We start from the raw sequence: 17,517 nt of genomic DNA on the forward strand, positions 1-17,517 counted from the left end.
ATGTGTGTGTACGTGGAACTGGGGGAGGGACACAGAGAGAGAGAGGGAGGGAGGGAGGGAGAGAGAGAAATCCCAAGCAGGGTCTACACTGTCAGCGCAGAGCCCCATGCAGGGCTCGATCTCACAAACTCTTGAGATCATGACCTGAGCCAAAGTCAGACGCTCAACCGAGCCCCCCAGGTACGCCTAACCCACACACTTTAATACCATATTCCACAAGGATAAACACATACTAGGTTTTTTTTAAGTTTATTTTTTTTAGTAATCTCTACACCCAATGTGAGGTTTGAACTCATGACCCCAAGATCAAAAGTCACATCCCCTTCCGACTAAGCCAGCCAGGCACCCCAACACATACCACTTTTATGTTGGTTTATAAAGATTTGGAAAAAAGTTAAATACATATATCTTAAAGCACATTCTCACTCTCCAGGAAGGAAAGGGGAAATGGAATATTTTCATTAGGATGTAATAAAGTACTAGGATGTTATTAAGGGGGGAGAGGGGCACTGGCAAAGAGGCAAAAAAGATACTCCAAAGTCTACCAAGAAATGAAGATACCGAGAGATCACTCAATACTCATAATGGAGTAACACTCCTAGAATATGTGCATATGACATATTATATGTCAAGGCCAACTGAAACTTCCTCATAGAATTTCTTGTCCCAACTTCCCCCAAGAAGATTCCAAACCAGAACTATTTCTGAGAGTGAGACAGAGAGAGAAGGAGAGAAAGAGAAGGAAAAGAACATAACCTAAAGTAATAAACATAAACCATCATCAATGGGGGAAAAGATGATGATTCTGGAGAAGAAAGAGGCATAACACTGCTCAGTTCTAACTCTACCCCTCCCCCAAGAAGTCATTTTTGGGTGAGTCAGAAATATCGAGAATTCTCACTAACAGCTGAAAATCAAACTCTCGACACCAAAAAAAGGCCTGAGATAATCAGTAAATGCAACTGAAAAAGTAACTAGGAGGAAGTTAAAAAATATGGATGACAGGCAATCCAACATAAGAATAATTGATATCCCTGAAATACAGAAACCAATAGACAGATAAAAATTATAGTCACAGATACAACGCTATAGAGTCTCCATGAAATAAAGGTTTGAATTTGCAGATTAAAACAACACATCATAAAAGTTCAACTTGTTTATGGTTGGTCGTCATTACATGGGTACATACGTTTGTCAAAATTCATTGAACTGTCTATTTAAAAACCAGCAGTTTATTCTGTGTAAATTATACCTCAATAAAGTTCATTTTCTTAAGAAAGCACATCAAATTCCAGGAAATTTTAATATAAAACACTCAACACCAAAAAATATCCTAATTAAAACCACTGAACTTTAAAAATAAAGAGAAATTTCCAGGCAATCAGACAGAAAAAGCAAATGACTTACAAGGAAGGGAAAAAAAATCAGGCTTGGCCTCAGACTTCTCTGCAGCAACATTCAATGCCAGAAGACAACTGGACAACGTCTACCAAGTTCTAAGGAAAAGAAAGTGTGACCCAAGAACATAAAACCCAGCCATGATGTAGTTCAAGTATAAAGGCAAAAGCCGGACATTCTCAAACATAAAAAAATAACCACAAAAAATAACACGTAAGAGCCCTTTTATCTATTAACAAAAAAAAGCTTAAAAAATCCAGGCAATCTAAAATTAACCAAAAGTAACTTGAGAATAGAAAAACCAGGGGCATCTAGGTGGCTCAGTCGGTTAAGCATCTGACTTTGGCTCAGGTCATGATCTTGTGGTTCGTGAGTGCAAGCCCCATGTTGGGCTCCTCACTGCCACCTCAGAGCCTGGAGTCTGCTTTGGAGTCTGTGTCTCCCACTGTCTCTGCCCCTCCCCCCGCCTCTCTCTCTCAAAAGTAGATAAACATTAAAAAAAATGGAGGGGCGCCTGGGTGGTGCAGTCGGTTAAGCGTCCGACTTCAGCCAGGTCACGATCTCGCGGTCCGTGAGTTCGAGCCCCGCGTCGGGCTCTGGGCTGATGGCTCAGAGCCTGGAGCCTGTTTCCGATTCTGTGTCTCCCTCTCTCTGCCCCTCCCCCGTTCATGCTCTGTCTCTCTCTGTCCCAAAAATAAATAAACGTTGAAAAAAAAAATTTTTTTTTTAAAAATGGAAAAACCATAGTGAAAGGATTGACGATAAATATTGATACATCTAAACAGTGTAAAAATAACTAACAGAAGGGAAGGATACAGAAGAATAAAAGTACTTAAGTCCTTATTTTTCAAATCAGACACTCAACAGGTAAGATCTAAAACGAAGATATTAACTTCAGCTTCTTAATACTTTTCGTCTTTTTAAACTTTAAAGCAATCTTTTATAAAATATTCTCATGTGGTAAAGATTTACTCAAAGTTTAACAATTCCTTCAAGTAAATTCAAGTAAAATTAAATACTTTTTTATTTTTATTTATTTTTTTTTTCAACGTTTATTTATTTTTGGGACAGAGAGAGACAGAGCATGAATGGGGGAGGGGCAGAGAGAGAGGGAGACACAGAATCGGAAACAGGCTCCAGGCTCCGAGCCATCAGCCCAGAGCCTGACGCGGGGCTCGAACTCACGGAGCGCGAGATCGTGACCTGGCTGAAGTCAGACGCTCAACCGACTGCGCCACCCAGGCGCCCCTAAATACTTTTTTAAAAAGCAACTAGGAGTATAAGTATTTCTATCAACCTGCCTATATATTTACTTATCCTTCTGTATGGACACACACACATACACACACAGATCTAAATTTTTTCCTAATGTTAAAGATGTTTATTTTTGTATGGACAAACTTGAGATGATTTCTTTACTTTCACCTTTGTAATTTTGTACACTGCTTGAATTCTTTATAATGAAAATCGTATCATTTTTCCTTAATTGACTAACATTTCTTAAGTGAATATTGGAGCAAAAATGCTGAGACATTAAGAGTGTGTTAATTCTGCATAGTGGGAAATAGATTGTTTTTGCACTTTTCTATATTTTAAAAATTTCTACAAAGGGCTGAAGAGAAAAACAAAAGAAAACACATAATATAATGCCATTTTTTGTTAGAAAAAACTAAACAATAAAAATATATTTAAATATATAAAGAAAAAGTTCATATACCTCAAAATATTAATAGTGATTATTACTTAATCATGTTGGTGAGATCTAATCTTAATTACTTTTCTTACTTTTCTGATTCTATTTTACAACTATGTACTCTTTACAAGACAAAAGAAAAATTTTCACACTGAGCATGAAGCCTGCTTAAGATTCTCTCTTTCCCTCTGTCCCTCTCCATTTGTGCTCTTTCTCTCTCTAAAAAAAGAGAAAATATTGCACACTAATCCAAGGCAAATCTCCTTTCCTTTTCTTCATGTATTCTGGAAACATGTACTCATTTTTTCCGTCCCTACTGAATAGATAACCAGTTATGAAATGCAGTTTTACCCTGTGACCTCAGGAACATCACTTAGTCTCTATCTGTAAAATAAAGAAGTCTGATTATGCAAAAAATAAATACATGGGTATATTTGCATTTTTCTAGAGAAAGAAACCATGGCTTTATCTTTTAAAAAGAATCTGAGACTCCATCCTCAAAAAAGGTTAAGAACACTGAATTAGATAACTGCCAAATTCCATGCAAATATTTGTCACTTATGAAATAACAGGTATATTTCAGTATACCTGAAAAACTGCAAAACTTTGAACAGGTTTTGCAAGAGGGAAGTCAGAAGAGCAAAAAGGTTTGAGGGAAACAAGAATAAGGTTATAGACATAGCTAGCATTTGATGCAAAACATCAACAGAATGTCTAGCAGAAAGTGAAAACTCTGGAACTCAACTTAACAAACATCTGATCAGGACTTTCTCAACATATAATACTCAAGTAGTTCATAATCTCATAAAGGAGATGAGGCGACCATAACACAAGGTAAGATGTGTGAAGTGCCACAAGAGGAACAGGAAAGCACAGTGAGGATTAAACGAAGACGAGATCAAAGCCAGTTGTGAGGTGGGAAATCGGGAGGTTTTTATGGAGGTGGTTGCATGCACTCATGAAACAAAATAGCAGGATTTCAGCCAGTAAGAGGGGAGAATAAAAGGCAAAGGAGGAGTTGAAGTTAAGGAAATAGCAGATGCAACCACAAAAAAGATGTGGAAAGAAAAGGAGTAAAAAATACTGCCTACACTTTGAGCTTGAGAGAACATCACAAAGGGTGGGGGGTTAGTTCAGCCCAGGGAGCAGGATCATATAATCTTGCCAGTAGAAGGGATACCACAGCATCTCTTCACATTTGACATTTGAGAATTTTTTGTCAATTAGAGAGATACCTTAAGATGTCCCTTTAAAACAGTAAGCCACCCTCATAGCTAGCCCAGAAATAAAAGCAAATAACATATCCACCTCAAAATCTTCACTTACTCACTAAACCTAGGTATGAGTCATTTTTGAACCCCCTCACAACAGGCCACAGGCAGGAAACCCTTCTTTGCTCTCCTCACTCCCAAGTCCAAGTTTTCTATTCCTAAAGCATAATGGGAAATAAAAGAAATAACATATAGTGTTTCTCTCCATCACCCAAAGTAGCAATAATAAAGAAAATATTATAAGTATTATAGTAACCAGGCTTTTAAAAAAAGAGCCTATGATCCCAGGAATCTGCCTCTCTCTCCCAACTTCACGTTACCCATTACTCAGTACCTCATTAGCTCAATTTGAATGCCTCTCTGCATTGTTATAAATTGCTCCAATAAATATTATTATGCTCATAATGGATCACCAGTAGCTCAACTTTATCGTGCCCTTAGAACCAGAAGGGAAACTAAAATAAACAAACAAAGCCCTTCAGTAATGGTTCTCCTGACACCCAGTTCTATATCTTTACCATTCACACATACACACCAACACAGAAAATCTCATACACTGGGAATTAAGGCTGAAAGTAGGTTGAAATCACACTGGAAGGATAATAAATGCCAAGTTATTAAGTTAGTATTTTAATTCAGTTGATAATAAGGAATGGCTGAAGATACCCAACAAGAAACTGACACAATCAGAGATGTGCTTCTGAAAGATTAAAACAGATTAGCAGATTATGTTAACAATTCAGGAAAGCAAACTGAAGATTCCAACTCTAATGATGACAATGAAAAATGAAAAAGAATGAATGAATGATCTGGACAAAAGACCAACCCCCCCCCTCCCCCCAAACACACACACACAAAACACCTATGGGTGTGGTCACATTTGGATTGAATGATCTAGGATGATATGATGCAGACCAGTAAGCCCCGTTAGGAAAACCAGGAGGTCCAGAGTTCAGGAGAGAGACTGAACTAGAGACAGTCATCCATAGAGAAGTGACAGGTGAGTCCTAGGATCCAACCTCTCCAAAACAAAGAATTCTAAGAAAACAGAAAACTAAGGATAAAACCTTAAGCAATAGTCACATTTAAAGAGAAACAAAGGCTGGGAAGGGTGGGAGGGCAGCACACCTAGAGAAAGAGTGGTCAGGAGAACTAGGTAATTAAATATTATCCCAGACGACAGCATTTCAGGGAGACTTATTATCACAAAACCAAAATACAAACTAATGGAAAAAAAACAGTCATGAGATTTGAGAAACAGGTCATTAGCAACCTTTAAAAGTATAAAAACTGGATTTCAGGACATTAAACAAGATGCACTAGCAGACTCAGCATGTTATTTTCAATATGACAAAGAATGAAACTATTTATACAGAAAAATGCATTTATATTATTAATAGTTAATAACAAAGCAACCGTGGGGCGCCTGGGTAGTTCAGTCAGTTAAGCATCTGACTTCAGCTCAGGTCATGACCTCCTGGTTCATGGTTTGAGCCCTGTGTCCAGCCCTGTGCTGACAGTTCAGATTCTGTGTCACCCTCTCTTTCTGTCCCTCTCCCATTCTCACTCTCTCTTTTTCTCTCTCTCTCTTAAAAATAAATTAAAATAATTTAAAAAAAATAATTAAAAATAATTAAAAAATAATTAAAAAAATAATTAAAAAAAAATAACAAAGCAACCATAATTAGTTTTGAATTACCTTAGCAGTTAACAAAGTAAATTATAAAGGAGCCAGAGGATCAAATCTCCAGAAAACAATGAAAACCTTAAAATATCAAATAATGACCCTAAGAATTCCCTTAAAGATATAAAAACCTAAAAGAAGATTTCAATATTGAGGGCAAGGGCCTAATATCATCACAAAAGAGATTTCCAAACCAGCATGTGGTCTACAGTTATTTATAAAAATATATATTCCTAAACTTTTTTTGTTAATATAAGAGTAAGAACTGGGCCGCCTGGGTGGCTCAGTCGGTTAAGCAGCCGACTTCGGCTCAGGTCATGATCTCGTGCTCTGTGAGTTCGAGCCCTGCATCGGGCTCTGTGCTGACAGGTCAGAGCCTGGAGCCTGCTTCCGATTCTGTGTCTCCTTCTCTCTTTGCCCCTTCCCTGCTTTCTGTCTCTGTGTCTCTCAAAAATAATAAACATTAAAAAAAAAATTAAAAAAAAAAGAGAAAGAACCACCTCCTCAACAAAACAAAAATACACATAAAATATAAAAACACTCATATTATTTTTACATTAAATGCTAATCACAATCAAATTATAAATAACTTCTCTTTAGTTTTACATATCAAATTCCATAATAAAGTAGTTTTACTAAACAAATCCTAAACCGAATTCATCACTATTTATTATGAACAAATATCAGGGTAAGAGTTTGCATTTGCTCTTTGAAATTACAAAAGAACATCATCATTCTTGAAAATCAGATTAATATGTGCTATTTTATTTATTTATTTTTTTTAAAAAAAATTTTTTTTTTTCAACGTTTATTTATTTTTTGGGACAGAGAGAGACAGAGCATGAATGGGGGAGGGGCAGAGAGAGAGGGAGACACAGAATCGGAAACAGGCTCCAGGCTCTGAGCCATCAGCCCAGAGCCCGACGCGGGGCTCGAACTCACGGACCGCGAGATCGTGACCTGGCTGAAGTCGGACGCTTAACCGACTGCGCCACCCAGGCGCCCCTATGTGCTATTTTAAAAGAAAACCATCTACTGTGTTTATGTCTCAGATTACCTAGATGTATGTTTCTAGAAATTCTTTGGCACTGGCAAATTAGGTTTGACTTATGGTACTCTTATCAAGAAATTATAGCCCTGGGGCGCCTTGGTGGCTCAGTCAGTTGAGCATCCAACTCTTGTTTTCATCTCGGGTCATGATCTTGCAGTTTGTGGGATGGAGCCCTGCATCAGGCTCTACACTGTCAGTAGAGAGCATGCTTGGCATCCTCTCTCTTCCCCTCCCCGACTTGCACATGTGCACAGGAAAAAAAAAGAAAAAGAAAAAAAGAAATAATAGTCCTCATTTCAAAAAAATTACCAACAATATTTTTGTTCTGTTGGGAGAGACACAGTCCACTCTTAAACAACACCAAGGGTTGTCCAAGGCTCTTGAAAAAATGAATATGAAAAGACTTCAAGGGAAAATCCCTTCCCTAAGGAAGGCTGGTTCCCTTAACGTTCTGTTTTATGATCTAGGTGCTAGTTACAAAAATGAGTTGTTTGTAAAATTAATTGACCTAAATACTCGGGATCTGTGCACTATTCTGTACATATGTGATTTTTCAATAAAGTTTTTTAAAAAATTAGTCAAATTATCTATTTTAGTGAGGAATTACCTGTTGTCATAGATCCGTAACATGGCAATATTAACAAACCATCCAGAGTTGTATCTTGAACATCATAATCATAGTCAACAGACTCCGCCATCTGAAAAAGTAACTCACAACTTTTTTCAATTTCAAACTGACCTGAAATGAGGGAGGAAAATAACGTCAGCAAATGAACAGCAAATATTATTTAAGAATGGGGGAAAAAAGCCTTCTACATTAAAATTAGTTTTGCATAATAGTTATTTTAAATCTCATTTGATCTAAAGGAGATGAACACATAAACTGTACCAAATCTCAACAATAAAATTAAAAACTGAACACCAGTTCCCAAGCAATTTAAACCTCTTCAGGAATAAAAATGTTTATAATCTTCAAGACTTTTATCTTGTTAACACAGTATTTGAGAAAGACTCAGTAAAGTTAATCATTAATATAGGAGTATCTAGTCCAAGAGATACCGCATTTAGGTGTATTTCAAAATACTTAAAGTAATCTGAAAAAGGCAGCAATTGTTACAATGTCTCACTTCTGACAGTACAAGGCAGAGTAGGAGGAGAGCGATGAAATGACTCATTTCTGTTAGTAGGATGCTGCTAATTGAAGAATCACACTAGTTTAGGATTTAACTAATCTATTTTTGACTTCCAAAAAAGGCCTGTCTATGAGACATGGATTTAACACCTCGTGTACTGCTATCACACAGTACCATCCCACCACTCAAAGAAGAAAGGAGCTGGTAGGATGTCTTTTGAAATAATGGAATTAATCATTCAGATCCAGGACTGTTTAGTGTGGTCACACCTCTATATAAGGCAGACTAAGAAAAATATTAATACTTTACCATTTAATATCTTTTTACTAAAAGGTCAGTGTATTTTATGTATGTTTACTAATGAGACTGGCAGTTTTTATGGCAGTATAGAATTCTGTTATATTTCTTATATAAGGCATGACATCTACAACTATTCAGATAAATCATAAAGAGGCAATATGAGTTAAATATGAGCCCAGATTTCCCAACAAAAGTAACACTCTATTGTGCCACATTTGCTTCTCATAAATAGTTAAATTTTTAAACCTGATACTGAATGCTCACCAGTCAGGAAAACCAATATGTCTCCAGCCATTTCATTCAAATGGATATCCATGGTCACTTTCACAATCTAAAGCAAGAAACACAAGCATAATATGCTATAATATAATATAGTGGAAATAGAGTACCCCATTCCAATCATTTCCCCTTGTTCCACAGAAAAATTAAATTTGGTTCTCAAAAGTGCAAGGAACTATGAGGGCTGCCATTAAAATAAAAGGGAACAAATGAATTACTAAACTACTTAATCAACTAGAATCAGAATATAAAAAAAAGACATAAAAAGGATGTCAAGTACTACCGCTTGGATATAAGCAGTATTTTCTCTGTCTCGTGGGCCAATCAAATTGCAGAATTTTTCTCTGACTGGATAAAGCCTTCCAGGTATATCAAATATTGGACAATTTCCAAAGAATGCAGAGAGCTTGGCTAATTCCATAGTTGCTGACATCACCACAACCTTCAAATGCTCTTTCCTGTTAGGAGACTTCTCCTGAAATAATTTCTTTAATAAGCCAAATAAGATGTCCTGAAAAAAAGTAAATTTCTAATAAGTCACAAGTATACCTAAAAACCAACTTATTTTAAATATTTTGCTTTCCTAACCAAAGAACTCCTATTTAAACAGATTAAAATGTAAGTAAGACCAGACAATTCTCTACAAGGTAAAAGTTACCCCAAAGAAATAAACTAATAAATAACCATTATATTAAAATACTCACTGTAGTTAGAGTTCTCTCATGGGCTTCATCTAAAATGATGACGCTGAACTTGGTAAGATTTGGATCTCCCAGAATATGTTTCAGTAAACATCCATCAGTCATATATTTGATTGCAGTTTCCTAATGTTCAAACAGCAGAGTATATCAACTTACATATACAGTGTTACAGAAATTCACCCCTACTTTACAGACTAAAATTTCCCCCAAATGTACAGACATTAGGTATTCTAACTAATCTGACTAAATTAAAAAAGTACATAAAATAGCCTAACAACAAGGATGGTAAATTATAAAACATGTGACCTACACAGGGACAGAGATAAGGAACTAAGGTGGATATTCTAGGATAAAGCAACAAAAGTGACAATACGGAGATATAACGTAGTCAGGAGAAAGTGGTAAGATAATGCAATGCCTTCACATGAGCAAGCTGTAGGAAGCAGCAATGAAATGCGATCCATCTCTGTCTCAGCCACTGTTTTAGAGGACTCAGGAGAAAAGATAGACGAAATAGGTGCACAATTTCTTCTCACTCTCTTCTTCCCTCACTACTCTCTTATTTTAAAAACTATGTAAGCCAACTAGTATTAAAAACAAGGTGAGAATAAGAACCAAAGGCTACGAGTTAACAGCAATATAAACATAAAACAAGGGAAGACAAAAGAAAGAAAATTCCCCACTTCCCACTAGGAAGGCAAAGACAGTATTTTGGGGAGTCACTGTGTGCCATAAATGATGGCCATTCCTATTAAGAACCATATTCGAATAGGGATTGTTTTGTATCTGATACAAGATTTAAAAAATCCTGAGGGAATATAAATTGTGACCATTAACTACTAAAAATAAAACAATTTTAAACTTGTTGGTACCATGAATACAGAAGATACTCGATAAATACTTGCTTACTGACTTTTCTAAGTTGTCCATTTTCCATTGACTTTAGCAATACAAATATACAACATGGATGAACCTTGAAAATATTATGATAAATGAAACAATCCAGACACAAAGGACCAAATATTATATGATTCAACTTATAATTGGTACTTAGTAAAGGCAAATTCATAGAGATGGAAAGTAGAATAGAAGTTACCACAAGCTGGAGGGAGGGGGGATGGAGGGGCTAATGTTTAGTAGATATAGTGTCTGTTTGAGATGATAAAAAAGTTCTGAAAATAAAGAGTGGTGATGGATACATAAGATTGTGAATGTATTTCATGCCAATGAACTGTACACCTAAAAATTATTAAAATGGTAAATTTTACATTATATATATTTTAATACTATAAAAAGTGTTTTAGAGAATGCAAATGTAAATTATATATCAAGGATTCTTACAGCTAAAAAATAAGAGAATCCTTAAAAAAATAAACATGTCACTTATAAACTAACTGAGAAGACAGAAAATAGGAAAGCTAATTCATTCACAATGGGCAACAAATCATTAACAATGGGCAAAAAAATTAATTCTTTTTTTTTAAGTTTATTTTTGAGAAAGAGTGAGACTGTGAGCAGGGCAGAGGCAGAGAGAGAGAGAGGGAGAAAGAGAATCCCAAGCAGGCTCTAAGCTATCACTGTGGAGCCCAAAATGGGGCTCAAAACCCCAAACCATGAGATCACGACCTGAGCCAAAATCGAGAGTCGGATGCTTAACTGACTGGGCTCAGGTGCACAAACAAGATTAATTCTAATCTGAGGCTTTGTTTCTTAAAATTATAAATGCAGGGGCTGGCTCAATCAGAAGAGCATGCAATTCTTGGATCTCAGGGTTGTGAGATCCAAGGGGAAAAGTGGTAAGATAATGCAAGCCCCATATTGGCTGTAGAGATTACTTAAAAATAAAAACTTTAAAAAATAAATAAAATAGGGCGCCTCGGTGGCGCAGTCGGTTAAGCGTCCGACTTCAGCCAGGTCACGATCTCGCGGTCCGTGAGTTCGAGCCCCATGTCAGGCTCTGGGCTGATGGCTCAGAGCCTGGAGCCTGTTTCCGATTCTGTGTCTCCCTCTCTCTCTGCCCCTCCCCCGTTCATGCTCTGTCTCTCTCTGTCCCCAAAAAAATAAACGTTGAAAAAAAAAATTTAAAAAATAAATAAATAAAATAAAATAAAATAAAAGTGCAAATTTGAAGTTAAAATCTTTCATAACTTTCTCCAATCTGTCTATAAGTTTACAGGACTTATAGCAATAAAACTTTTGTACCTTAGAGCTGCAATCATCAAAACGAACTTGGTACCCTACTTTGGATCCCAAAGTGCATTTCATTTCTTCAGCAACCCTCTGAGCAACTGATATAGCAGCTACTTTTCGTGGCTGAGTCACCCCAATCATACCATGTTGTGAAAACCCTATCAAAAACAGAGGTAAAAAACACAAAACTGTTAACAACTGCTTCCAATTAGAGCTAAATTGTTTCTGACCAATCAACACAAACTGTTCAAATGTTTCCAAAAGAAAACCCTGCAAATTAACAACATACCGTTTTACCCAATGTACCATGGAGATTTTAGTAATAAAAAAATAAAAATACATATTCAAAATATACATATTTTAATTAGCTTTTTCCAATTTCAGTCTAATGATTTACACTAAAGAATAAGTCTAAAAATTTTAATCCCTAGGAATCCCATAAATTCCACAGAATTCCTAGATTTACTTTTGCCACAGAAGTTTAAACATACCACCTTTCATATTTTTACCATTTTAGTATTTCTGAAAGATGCATCTTACAATTGATGCTTTTTTCTTTATTAATTAATAGGATGCAAAACTATACTATTGCAAAAATAGTATGCAAAAACAAGACATTCCATGTCTTAAAAAATGGCACATCAGATTTAATGGATTAGAATAAGTTAATATCAGAGAAGAAATTTTCATCTTTTATATGAATAACATCCAATATAATTTTGCTCTATACCAACCTTATGATAGGAAGTTTTACCATATTGAAGTTAAAGACACTTTAAGGGTAGGAAATTTGTTAGTTGGCTTGGTGTTATGGAATCAGGGAATAAATATTTACCTGACAACCCTCTGGAGAAGGAACCAAGAAATACTAATGTCAGCAACAGATATCACTATATCCCTTCCTCCTGAAAATTATTTCAATACCCAGTGGTTAACTGCAAGACAACCTCATTCTATAGCAGAGAATCATTATCTACCCATAATTTTATTTGAGATTATTATGACAATTAAAAATGGAAAAAACGTCATCTGAATTACCTCCTGAATGTGAACACCATAAAAAAGCAGGAAAGATGTAGGGAGGGTGTGTCAATAGAAGAATCGGGACTGTAAAACAAATGGTGGGTATTTGTGCAATACAGAGTCCTATTAGCTTTTAAGAGGATTTTTTTTAAGTTTATTTATTTATTTAGAGAGAGAGCACACACTCGCACATGAGAGGGGAAGGGGCAGAGAGAAGGGGAGAGAGAGAATCCCAAGCAGGCTCCACGCTCTCAGCAGACCTGGACTAGGGGCTCGATCCCACAACTGTGAGATCATGACTTCAGCCAAAATCAAGAGTCAGAGGCTTAACCAACTGAGCCACCCAGGTGTCCCAAGAGGTTATTTTTTAAATACTCCCAATATTATCCCAGAATAAAATTACCTGCTTCATATAGATATTTTGGGAGTTGAGTGGTTTTACCACTTCCTGTATTTCCAGTAACAATAAGGAATGAATTGTCCCTCACAGCTTGAATAAGCTTTTTTCTTTGTTTTTGAATAGGAAAAGTTGGAGTAGTTCCTCCCTCCTGTGATGTGCATCCTTTCTCTTCTGTAATAACAGAAAAACAATTGTGCAATTAAAAGGCCTGTAAAGATATCTCTAACTCAATTTCCCAGAACTGAATAGAGAAAGACAACAGAATTTTGGGGCTGGAATGGATCGATCCATGACTTCTCAGGTAAGTCACCTTTGTCAAATTGGTATGTAAGGGTTTACAAGCCCAGAACAACTTTTTAGTAAAATCTAACAACGTGAGCATTTGCTAATGCACGACTCAGAGTACTTGACAAAGTAGGCCTAGCACAAGGCAATGTACATGCGAGCATACCCATACAGAAGCACCAAGCCCAATTTTATTAAACAATAGACCAAAAGCTAGAACACTGCAGGAAACTCTCGGCTGAATTTTAAAAAGCCACCTGTGTTTGCTTCTGATTCATGGTTCAAGTTAGGTCCCTGTTCAGAGTGACTGATATCCCAGAAGGCCAAGTGGTGGGTAACCATGGAAACTGGATCCTGGAAACTGGCTCCCTTCATACCATACCCAAAGGCAGGCTGGCGGCCCGACGAGCGGGGCGGGGGGTGGGGGGGGCTGGATGGGTAGAGAACAAAGGCTTTAAGAACCTGTTTAAGAGCAGAACGCGTCTAGGCGTTGGGGTTCACTTTTTTGTCCCCCAGCAGGGTTTTCACCCAACTTGGATCTGGGACCGCCCCCCTCAAAACCAAAGTGCTCACTGGAGGCAAAGTTCGCCTCCGGCTTGGACGGCGAGAAGAACGCTGCAGCCTCCTCTCCACTTTTCTCTGCTCGCCAAAGGCGTACTTTTATCCCCCCAAAAGCCCCCATGCCGAAACTCCCGCTGGCCTCCGCAGCGTCCCGCGGACCGCACCTCTATCAGCGATGGAAACAGCCGAAGGCCGCTCTTCCTGAAGGTCTATTGACCGCTCACCCTCCTCCTGCCGCCTTGGCGCCCTGCCCGCGACGGCGGGAAACCGGGACATAGACCTGGCCCGGAGCGGAGGTGAGCACGTCCACCGATCTGGGGAGATGGGAGGGGAAAGGCGAAGACGCGCCCTGATGACGTCGAGGTGTTTACTTCCGCGCGTGCGACTTGGAGCGAGGGGAGGGGGAGCTGTTAGGTGACGTGGCGCCCTGCCGCCGGAAAGCTTCCCCACACCCGCGACCTGGCCGGGCCCCCAACCGGGAGCCCACCCCCGAGGGTTTCCCTCCATCTTCGGGTGTGTGCTTCGCCTTGGGCCTTGATGCCGCCCCAAGGTCCAGGAGGGCCCTCTCCCACTTGTGCGCAGAAGAGCCAGGTGATATCCCTTCACTAAGCTACTGTGGTCAGTGTAACCCTGTTCTGCCTGCACACACCTATTGTGATGTGACCCTTTGCCAGAACTGGAACCTTTCTAGAGTGCAGCGTTTCCAGGACACAGTCTCACCTTGCTCAGTCTGTAATCACCTGTTCATTTCAGAACTACTGCGTTGCAGAGCTGAACTTCGAGTTCTGTAGTGTCCAAAACCTACGGCCCACACGCTATGCATTTCCTTCATAGGACCCTGCATTTCAATGTATTTTCTTCCTCTTTCTCACAACTAGACACAAAAGCAGGAACTTTAGAAAACCACAGTACATTTCGGCCCAGCAAAGTAATTCAAAATAAGCCATCAATATTTGTTTAATTTTCTGGATGGATTAATGAATTATTGATTTTCAGAGGATTTAAGCTCACTTAATGGATAATGGACTTCTTGGAAACCACAATAGTTGAAAGGATAAACAAATACACAACAGAGGTGGGGCGACTTTTTCAGAAAAGGTACTTTGTGTGGGGGGGGGGGATCTTATTATAGAACCTTCCAATTTTGTAAGTAGTATCGAATTGTAACAAAATCAATGCTGGAAGAAGATTGTTTCCTGGGCTTTTCAACTATTCTTACTGTTAGAATTAACCAACACTTCCTGCCAAACAAGACAACTCAAAGTTGTCCCTTCACCATTAATTAAAGGCCACTATGCTCCTATCTGATCAGGCTTCAAAAGATGTCATTGGACCCCAAGATTTTTCTGTGCTCATAAAAATGTACCAACTGCTTTTAGGTGGGACTGATTAACATCTCCTAAAATGCAAGCTTATTGGATTTTGAATGGTACCAAATGAAATCCAGCTAACAGCTCTATAACTCTAAAACCTGGGTGCTACAGGAATAAACCTAGCAATAGGAGAATATGTCAGATTTCTCTCATCCATTAAAGGAATCTCCCAACCTTCTAGATTCTCTTAGAAATTCAAAATATTTACAAGTCAGAAAACAAAGCAAAAAACACATTTGTAGTACAAAGTATTGGTGAATAACAGGGCATGGTATTTTAGTATATGGCACTGTACTATCAAAGTCACTTCATAAGAAAGTGAACAGAATCATTTCAGACCAATGATAGTTACCACTTATTGGGCACTTAATAGTCAAGCATTTAATATAAATTTTTTCATTTATTCCCCACAAAAACTCAGAGAAGTAGGTTATTGTTATACCTAATTTTCACATGAGAGAAACAAGGCTCACACACTTGCTCAAGACAATAAAACAAAGAGGTAATAGGACCAAGATTTGCCACATTAATAACCACTATACAGTGATGGGAGATGGAATTCTCTAAATTATCTAAATCTTGGTGCCTAATATGTTTTCTTTCAATGTTTTCAAGTTAACTATTATAGAATGACTCCATTCTTGATTGAGAATCACCTAATGAGAGTATCCAGGAAAAACCCCTGCAAACCGAGAATAAGGAAAAGTAAAAGTGAAAAACTCAAATGTTGTTTAATGTTGTTGATTTTAAAATCAAGGACATTTAAAACATGTTACCATTAATAGTCATATGCTCCAGGCTACTCCAAATTAAAAGAACAATTATTTCCCCTCGAGTTAGTTTACAAATTTCAATGGCAAACAAGATACAAATAGACAATAAAAATAGAAAATGCATGGGTTGAATCTAAGAAGAAAGGTTAGTATTGCAAACAACATTGAATCTATTTCCTGTTATCTTTGGGTCACAAGAAAAACCTGAAATAAGTTATATTTAAAGAAATGTGAGGACGCCAGTCAGAGTGGCCAAAATGAACAAATCAGGAGACTATAGATGCTGGAGAGGATGTGGAGAAACAGGAACCCTCTTGCACTGTTGGTGGGAATGCAAATTGGTGCAGCCGCTCTGGAAAGCAGTGTGGAGGTTCCTCAGAAAATTAAAAATAGACCTACCCTATGACCCAGCAATAGCACTGCTAGGAATTTATCCAAGGGATACAGGAGTACTGATGCATAGGGGCACTTGTACCCCAATGTTCATAGCAGCACTCTCAACAATAGCCAAATTATGGAAAGAGCCTAAATGTCCATCAACTGATGAATGGATAAAGAAATTGTGGTTTATATACACAATGGAATACTACGTGGCAATGAGAAAAAATGAAATATGGCCTTTTGTAGCAACGTGGATGGAACTGGAGAGTGTGATGCTAAGTGAAATAAACCATACAGAGAAAGACAGATACCATATGGTTTCCCTCTTATGTGGATCCTGAGAAACTTAACAGGAACCCATGGGGGAGGGGAAGGAAAAAAAAAAAAGAGGTTAGAGTGGGAGAGAGCCAAAACATAAGAGACTGTTAAAAACTGAGAACAAACTGAGGGTTGATGGGGGGTGGGAGGGAGGGGAGGGTGGGTGATGGGTATTGAGGAGGGCACCTTTTGGGATGAGCACTGGGTGTTGTATGGAAACCAATTTGACAATAAATTTCATATATAAAAAAAAAAATAAATGTGAGGAGTATAAATTGCACTCTGCTGCTATTATCTCATAGGCAGTCTTTCAAAATATTCTTGAATCCAAGAAATTTGTTTCTGACCATCCAAAAGACAGGAAGAAACCTCAATATTAGAGATGTACAACAATGGAATAGAATTTTAAAATCATCTCCAGGAAAGATAGGAGAATATAGAATCGATGTTACAATGTAAAAGAAATAACTGGAGGGGTGCCTGGGTGGCTCAGTTGGTTGAGCGACAGACCAGCTCAGGTCATGATCTCGCAGTCTGTGAGTTCGGGCTCTGTGCTGACAGCTTGGAGCCTGGAGCCTAATTCATATTCTGTGTCTCCCCACCTCTGCCCCTCCCCTGCTCATGCTCTGTGTCTCTCTGTCTCTCAATAATGAACGGAAAGAAAGAAAGAAAGAAAGAAAGAAAGAAAGAAAGAAAGAAAGAA

At 38.0% G+C, this 17,517-nt stretch overlaps 1 protein-coding gene and 1 long non-coding RNA gene across 3 annotated transcripts in view; one reads left to right on the forward strand and one right to left on the reverse strand.

Annotated features, from left to right (window-relative positions):
* Window positions 1–14,273, reverse strand: part of DHX40 (DEAH-box helicase 40) — a 48,557-nt gene extending 34,284 nt beyond the window's left edge. The window contains exons 1-7 of the mRNA XM_040496964.1: window positions 14,134–14,273; window positions 13,127–13,294; window positions 11,713–11,858; window positions 9,514–9,633; window positions 9,093–9,320; window positions 8,795–8,861; window positions 7,705–7,836 (exon numbers count right to left, since the gene is read on the reverse strand). Coding sequence (XP_040352898.1) covers window positions 7,705–7,836; window positions 8,795–8,861; window positions 9,093–9,320; window positions 9,514–9,633; window positions 11,713–11,858; window positions 13,127–13,294; window positions 14,134–14,245 — 973 coding nt within the window. The 5' untranslated portion in view covers window positions 14,246–14,273. The remainder of the gene's footprint in view (window positions 1–7,704; window positions 7,837–8,794; window positions 8,862–9,092; window positions 9,321–9,513; window positions 9,634–11,712; window positions 11,859–13,126; window positions 13,295–14,133) is intronic.
* The window catches only part of LOC121044701 (uncharacterized), a 4,390-nt gene continuing 1,025 nt past the window's right edge, over window positions 14,153–17,517 (forward strand). The window contains exon 1 of one of the 2 annotated variants that reach the window (XR_005797436.1): window positions 14,153–14,265. This is a non-coding gene — a long non-coding RNA (uncharacterized LOC121044701). Of the gene's footprint in view, window positions 14,266–14,332; window positions 14,561–17,517 lie in introns of those variants that run through there. The other variant, XR_005797435.1, reaches the window with a different exon arrangement.

The sequence above is a fragment of the Herpailurus yagouaroundi genome, unplaced genomic scaffold, assembly GCF_014898765.1.
Source record: "Herpailurus yagouaroundi ecotype Mexico unplaced genomic scaffold, PumYag 189, whole genome shotgun sequence".
NCBI lineage: Eukaryota > Metazoa > Chordata > Mammalia > Carnivora > Felidae > Herpailurus > Herpailurus yagouaroundi.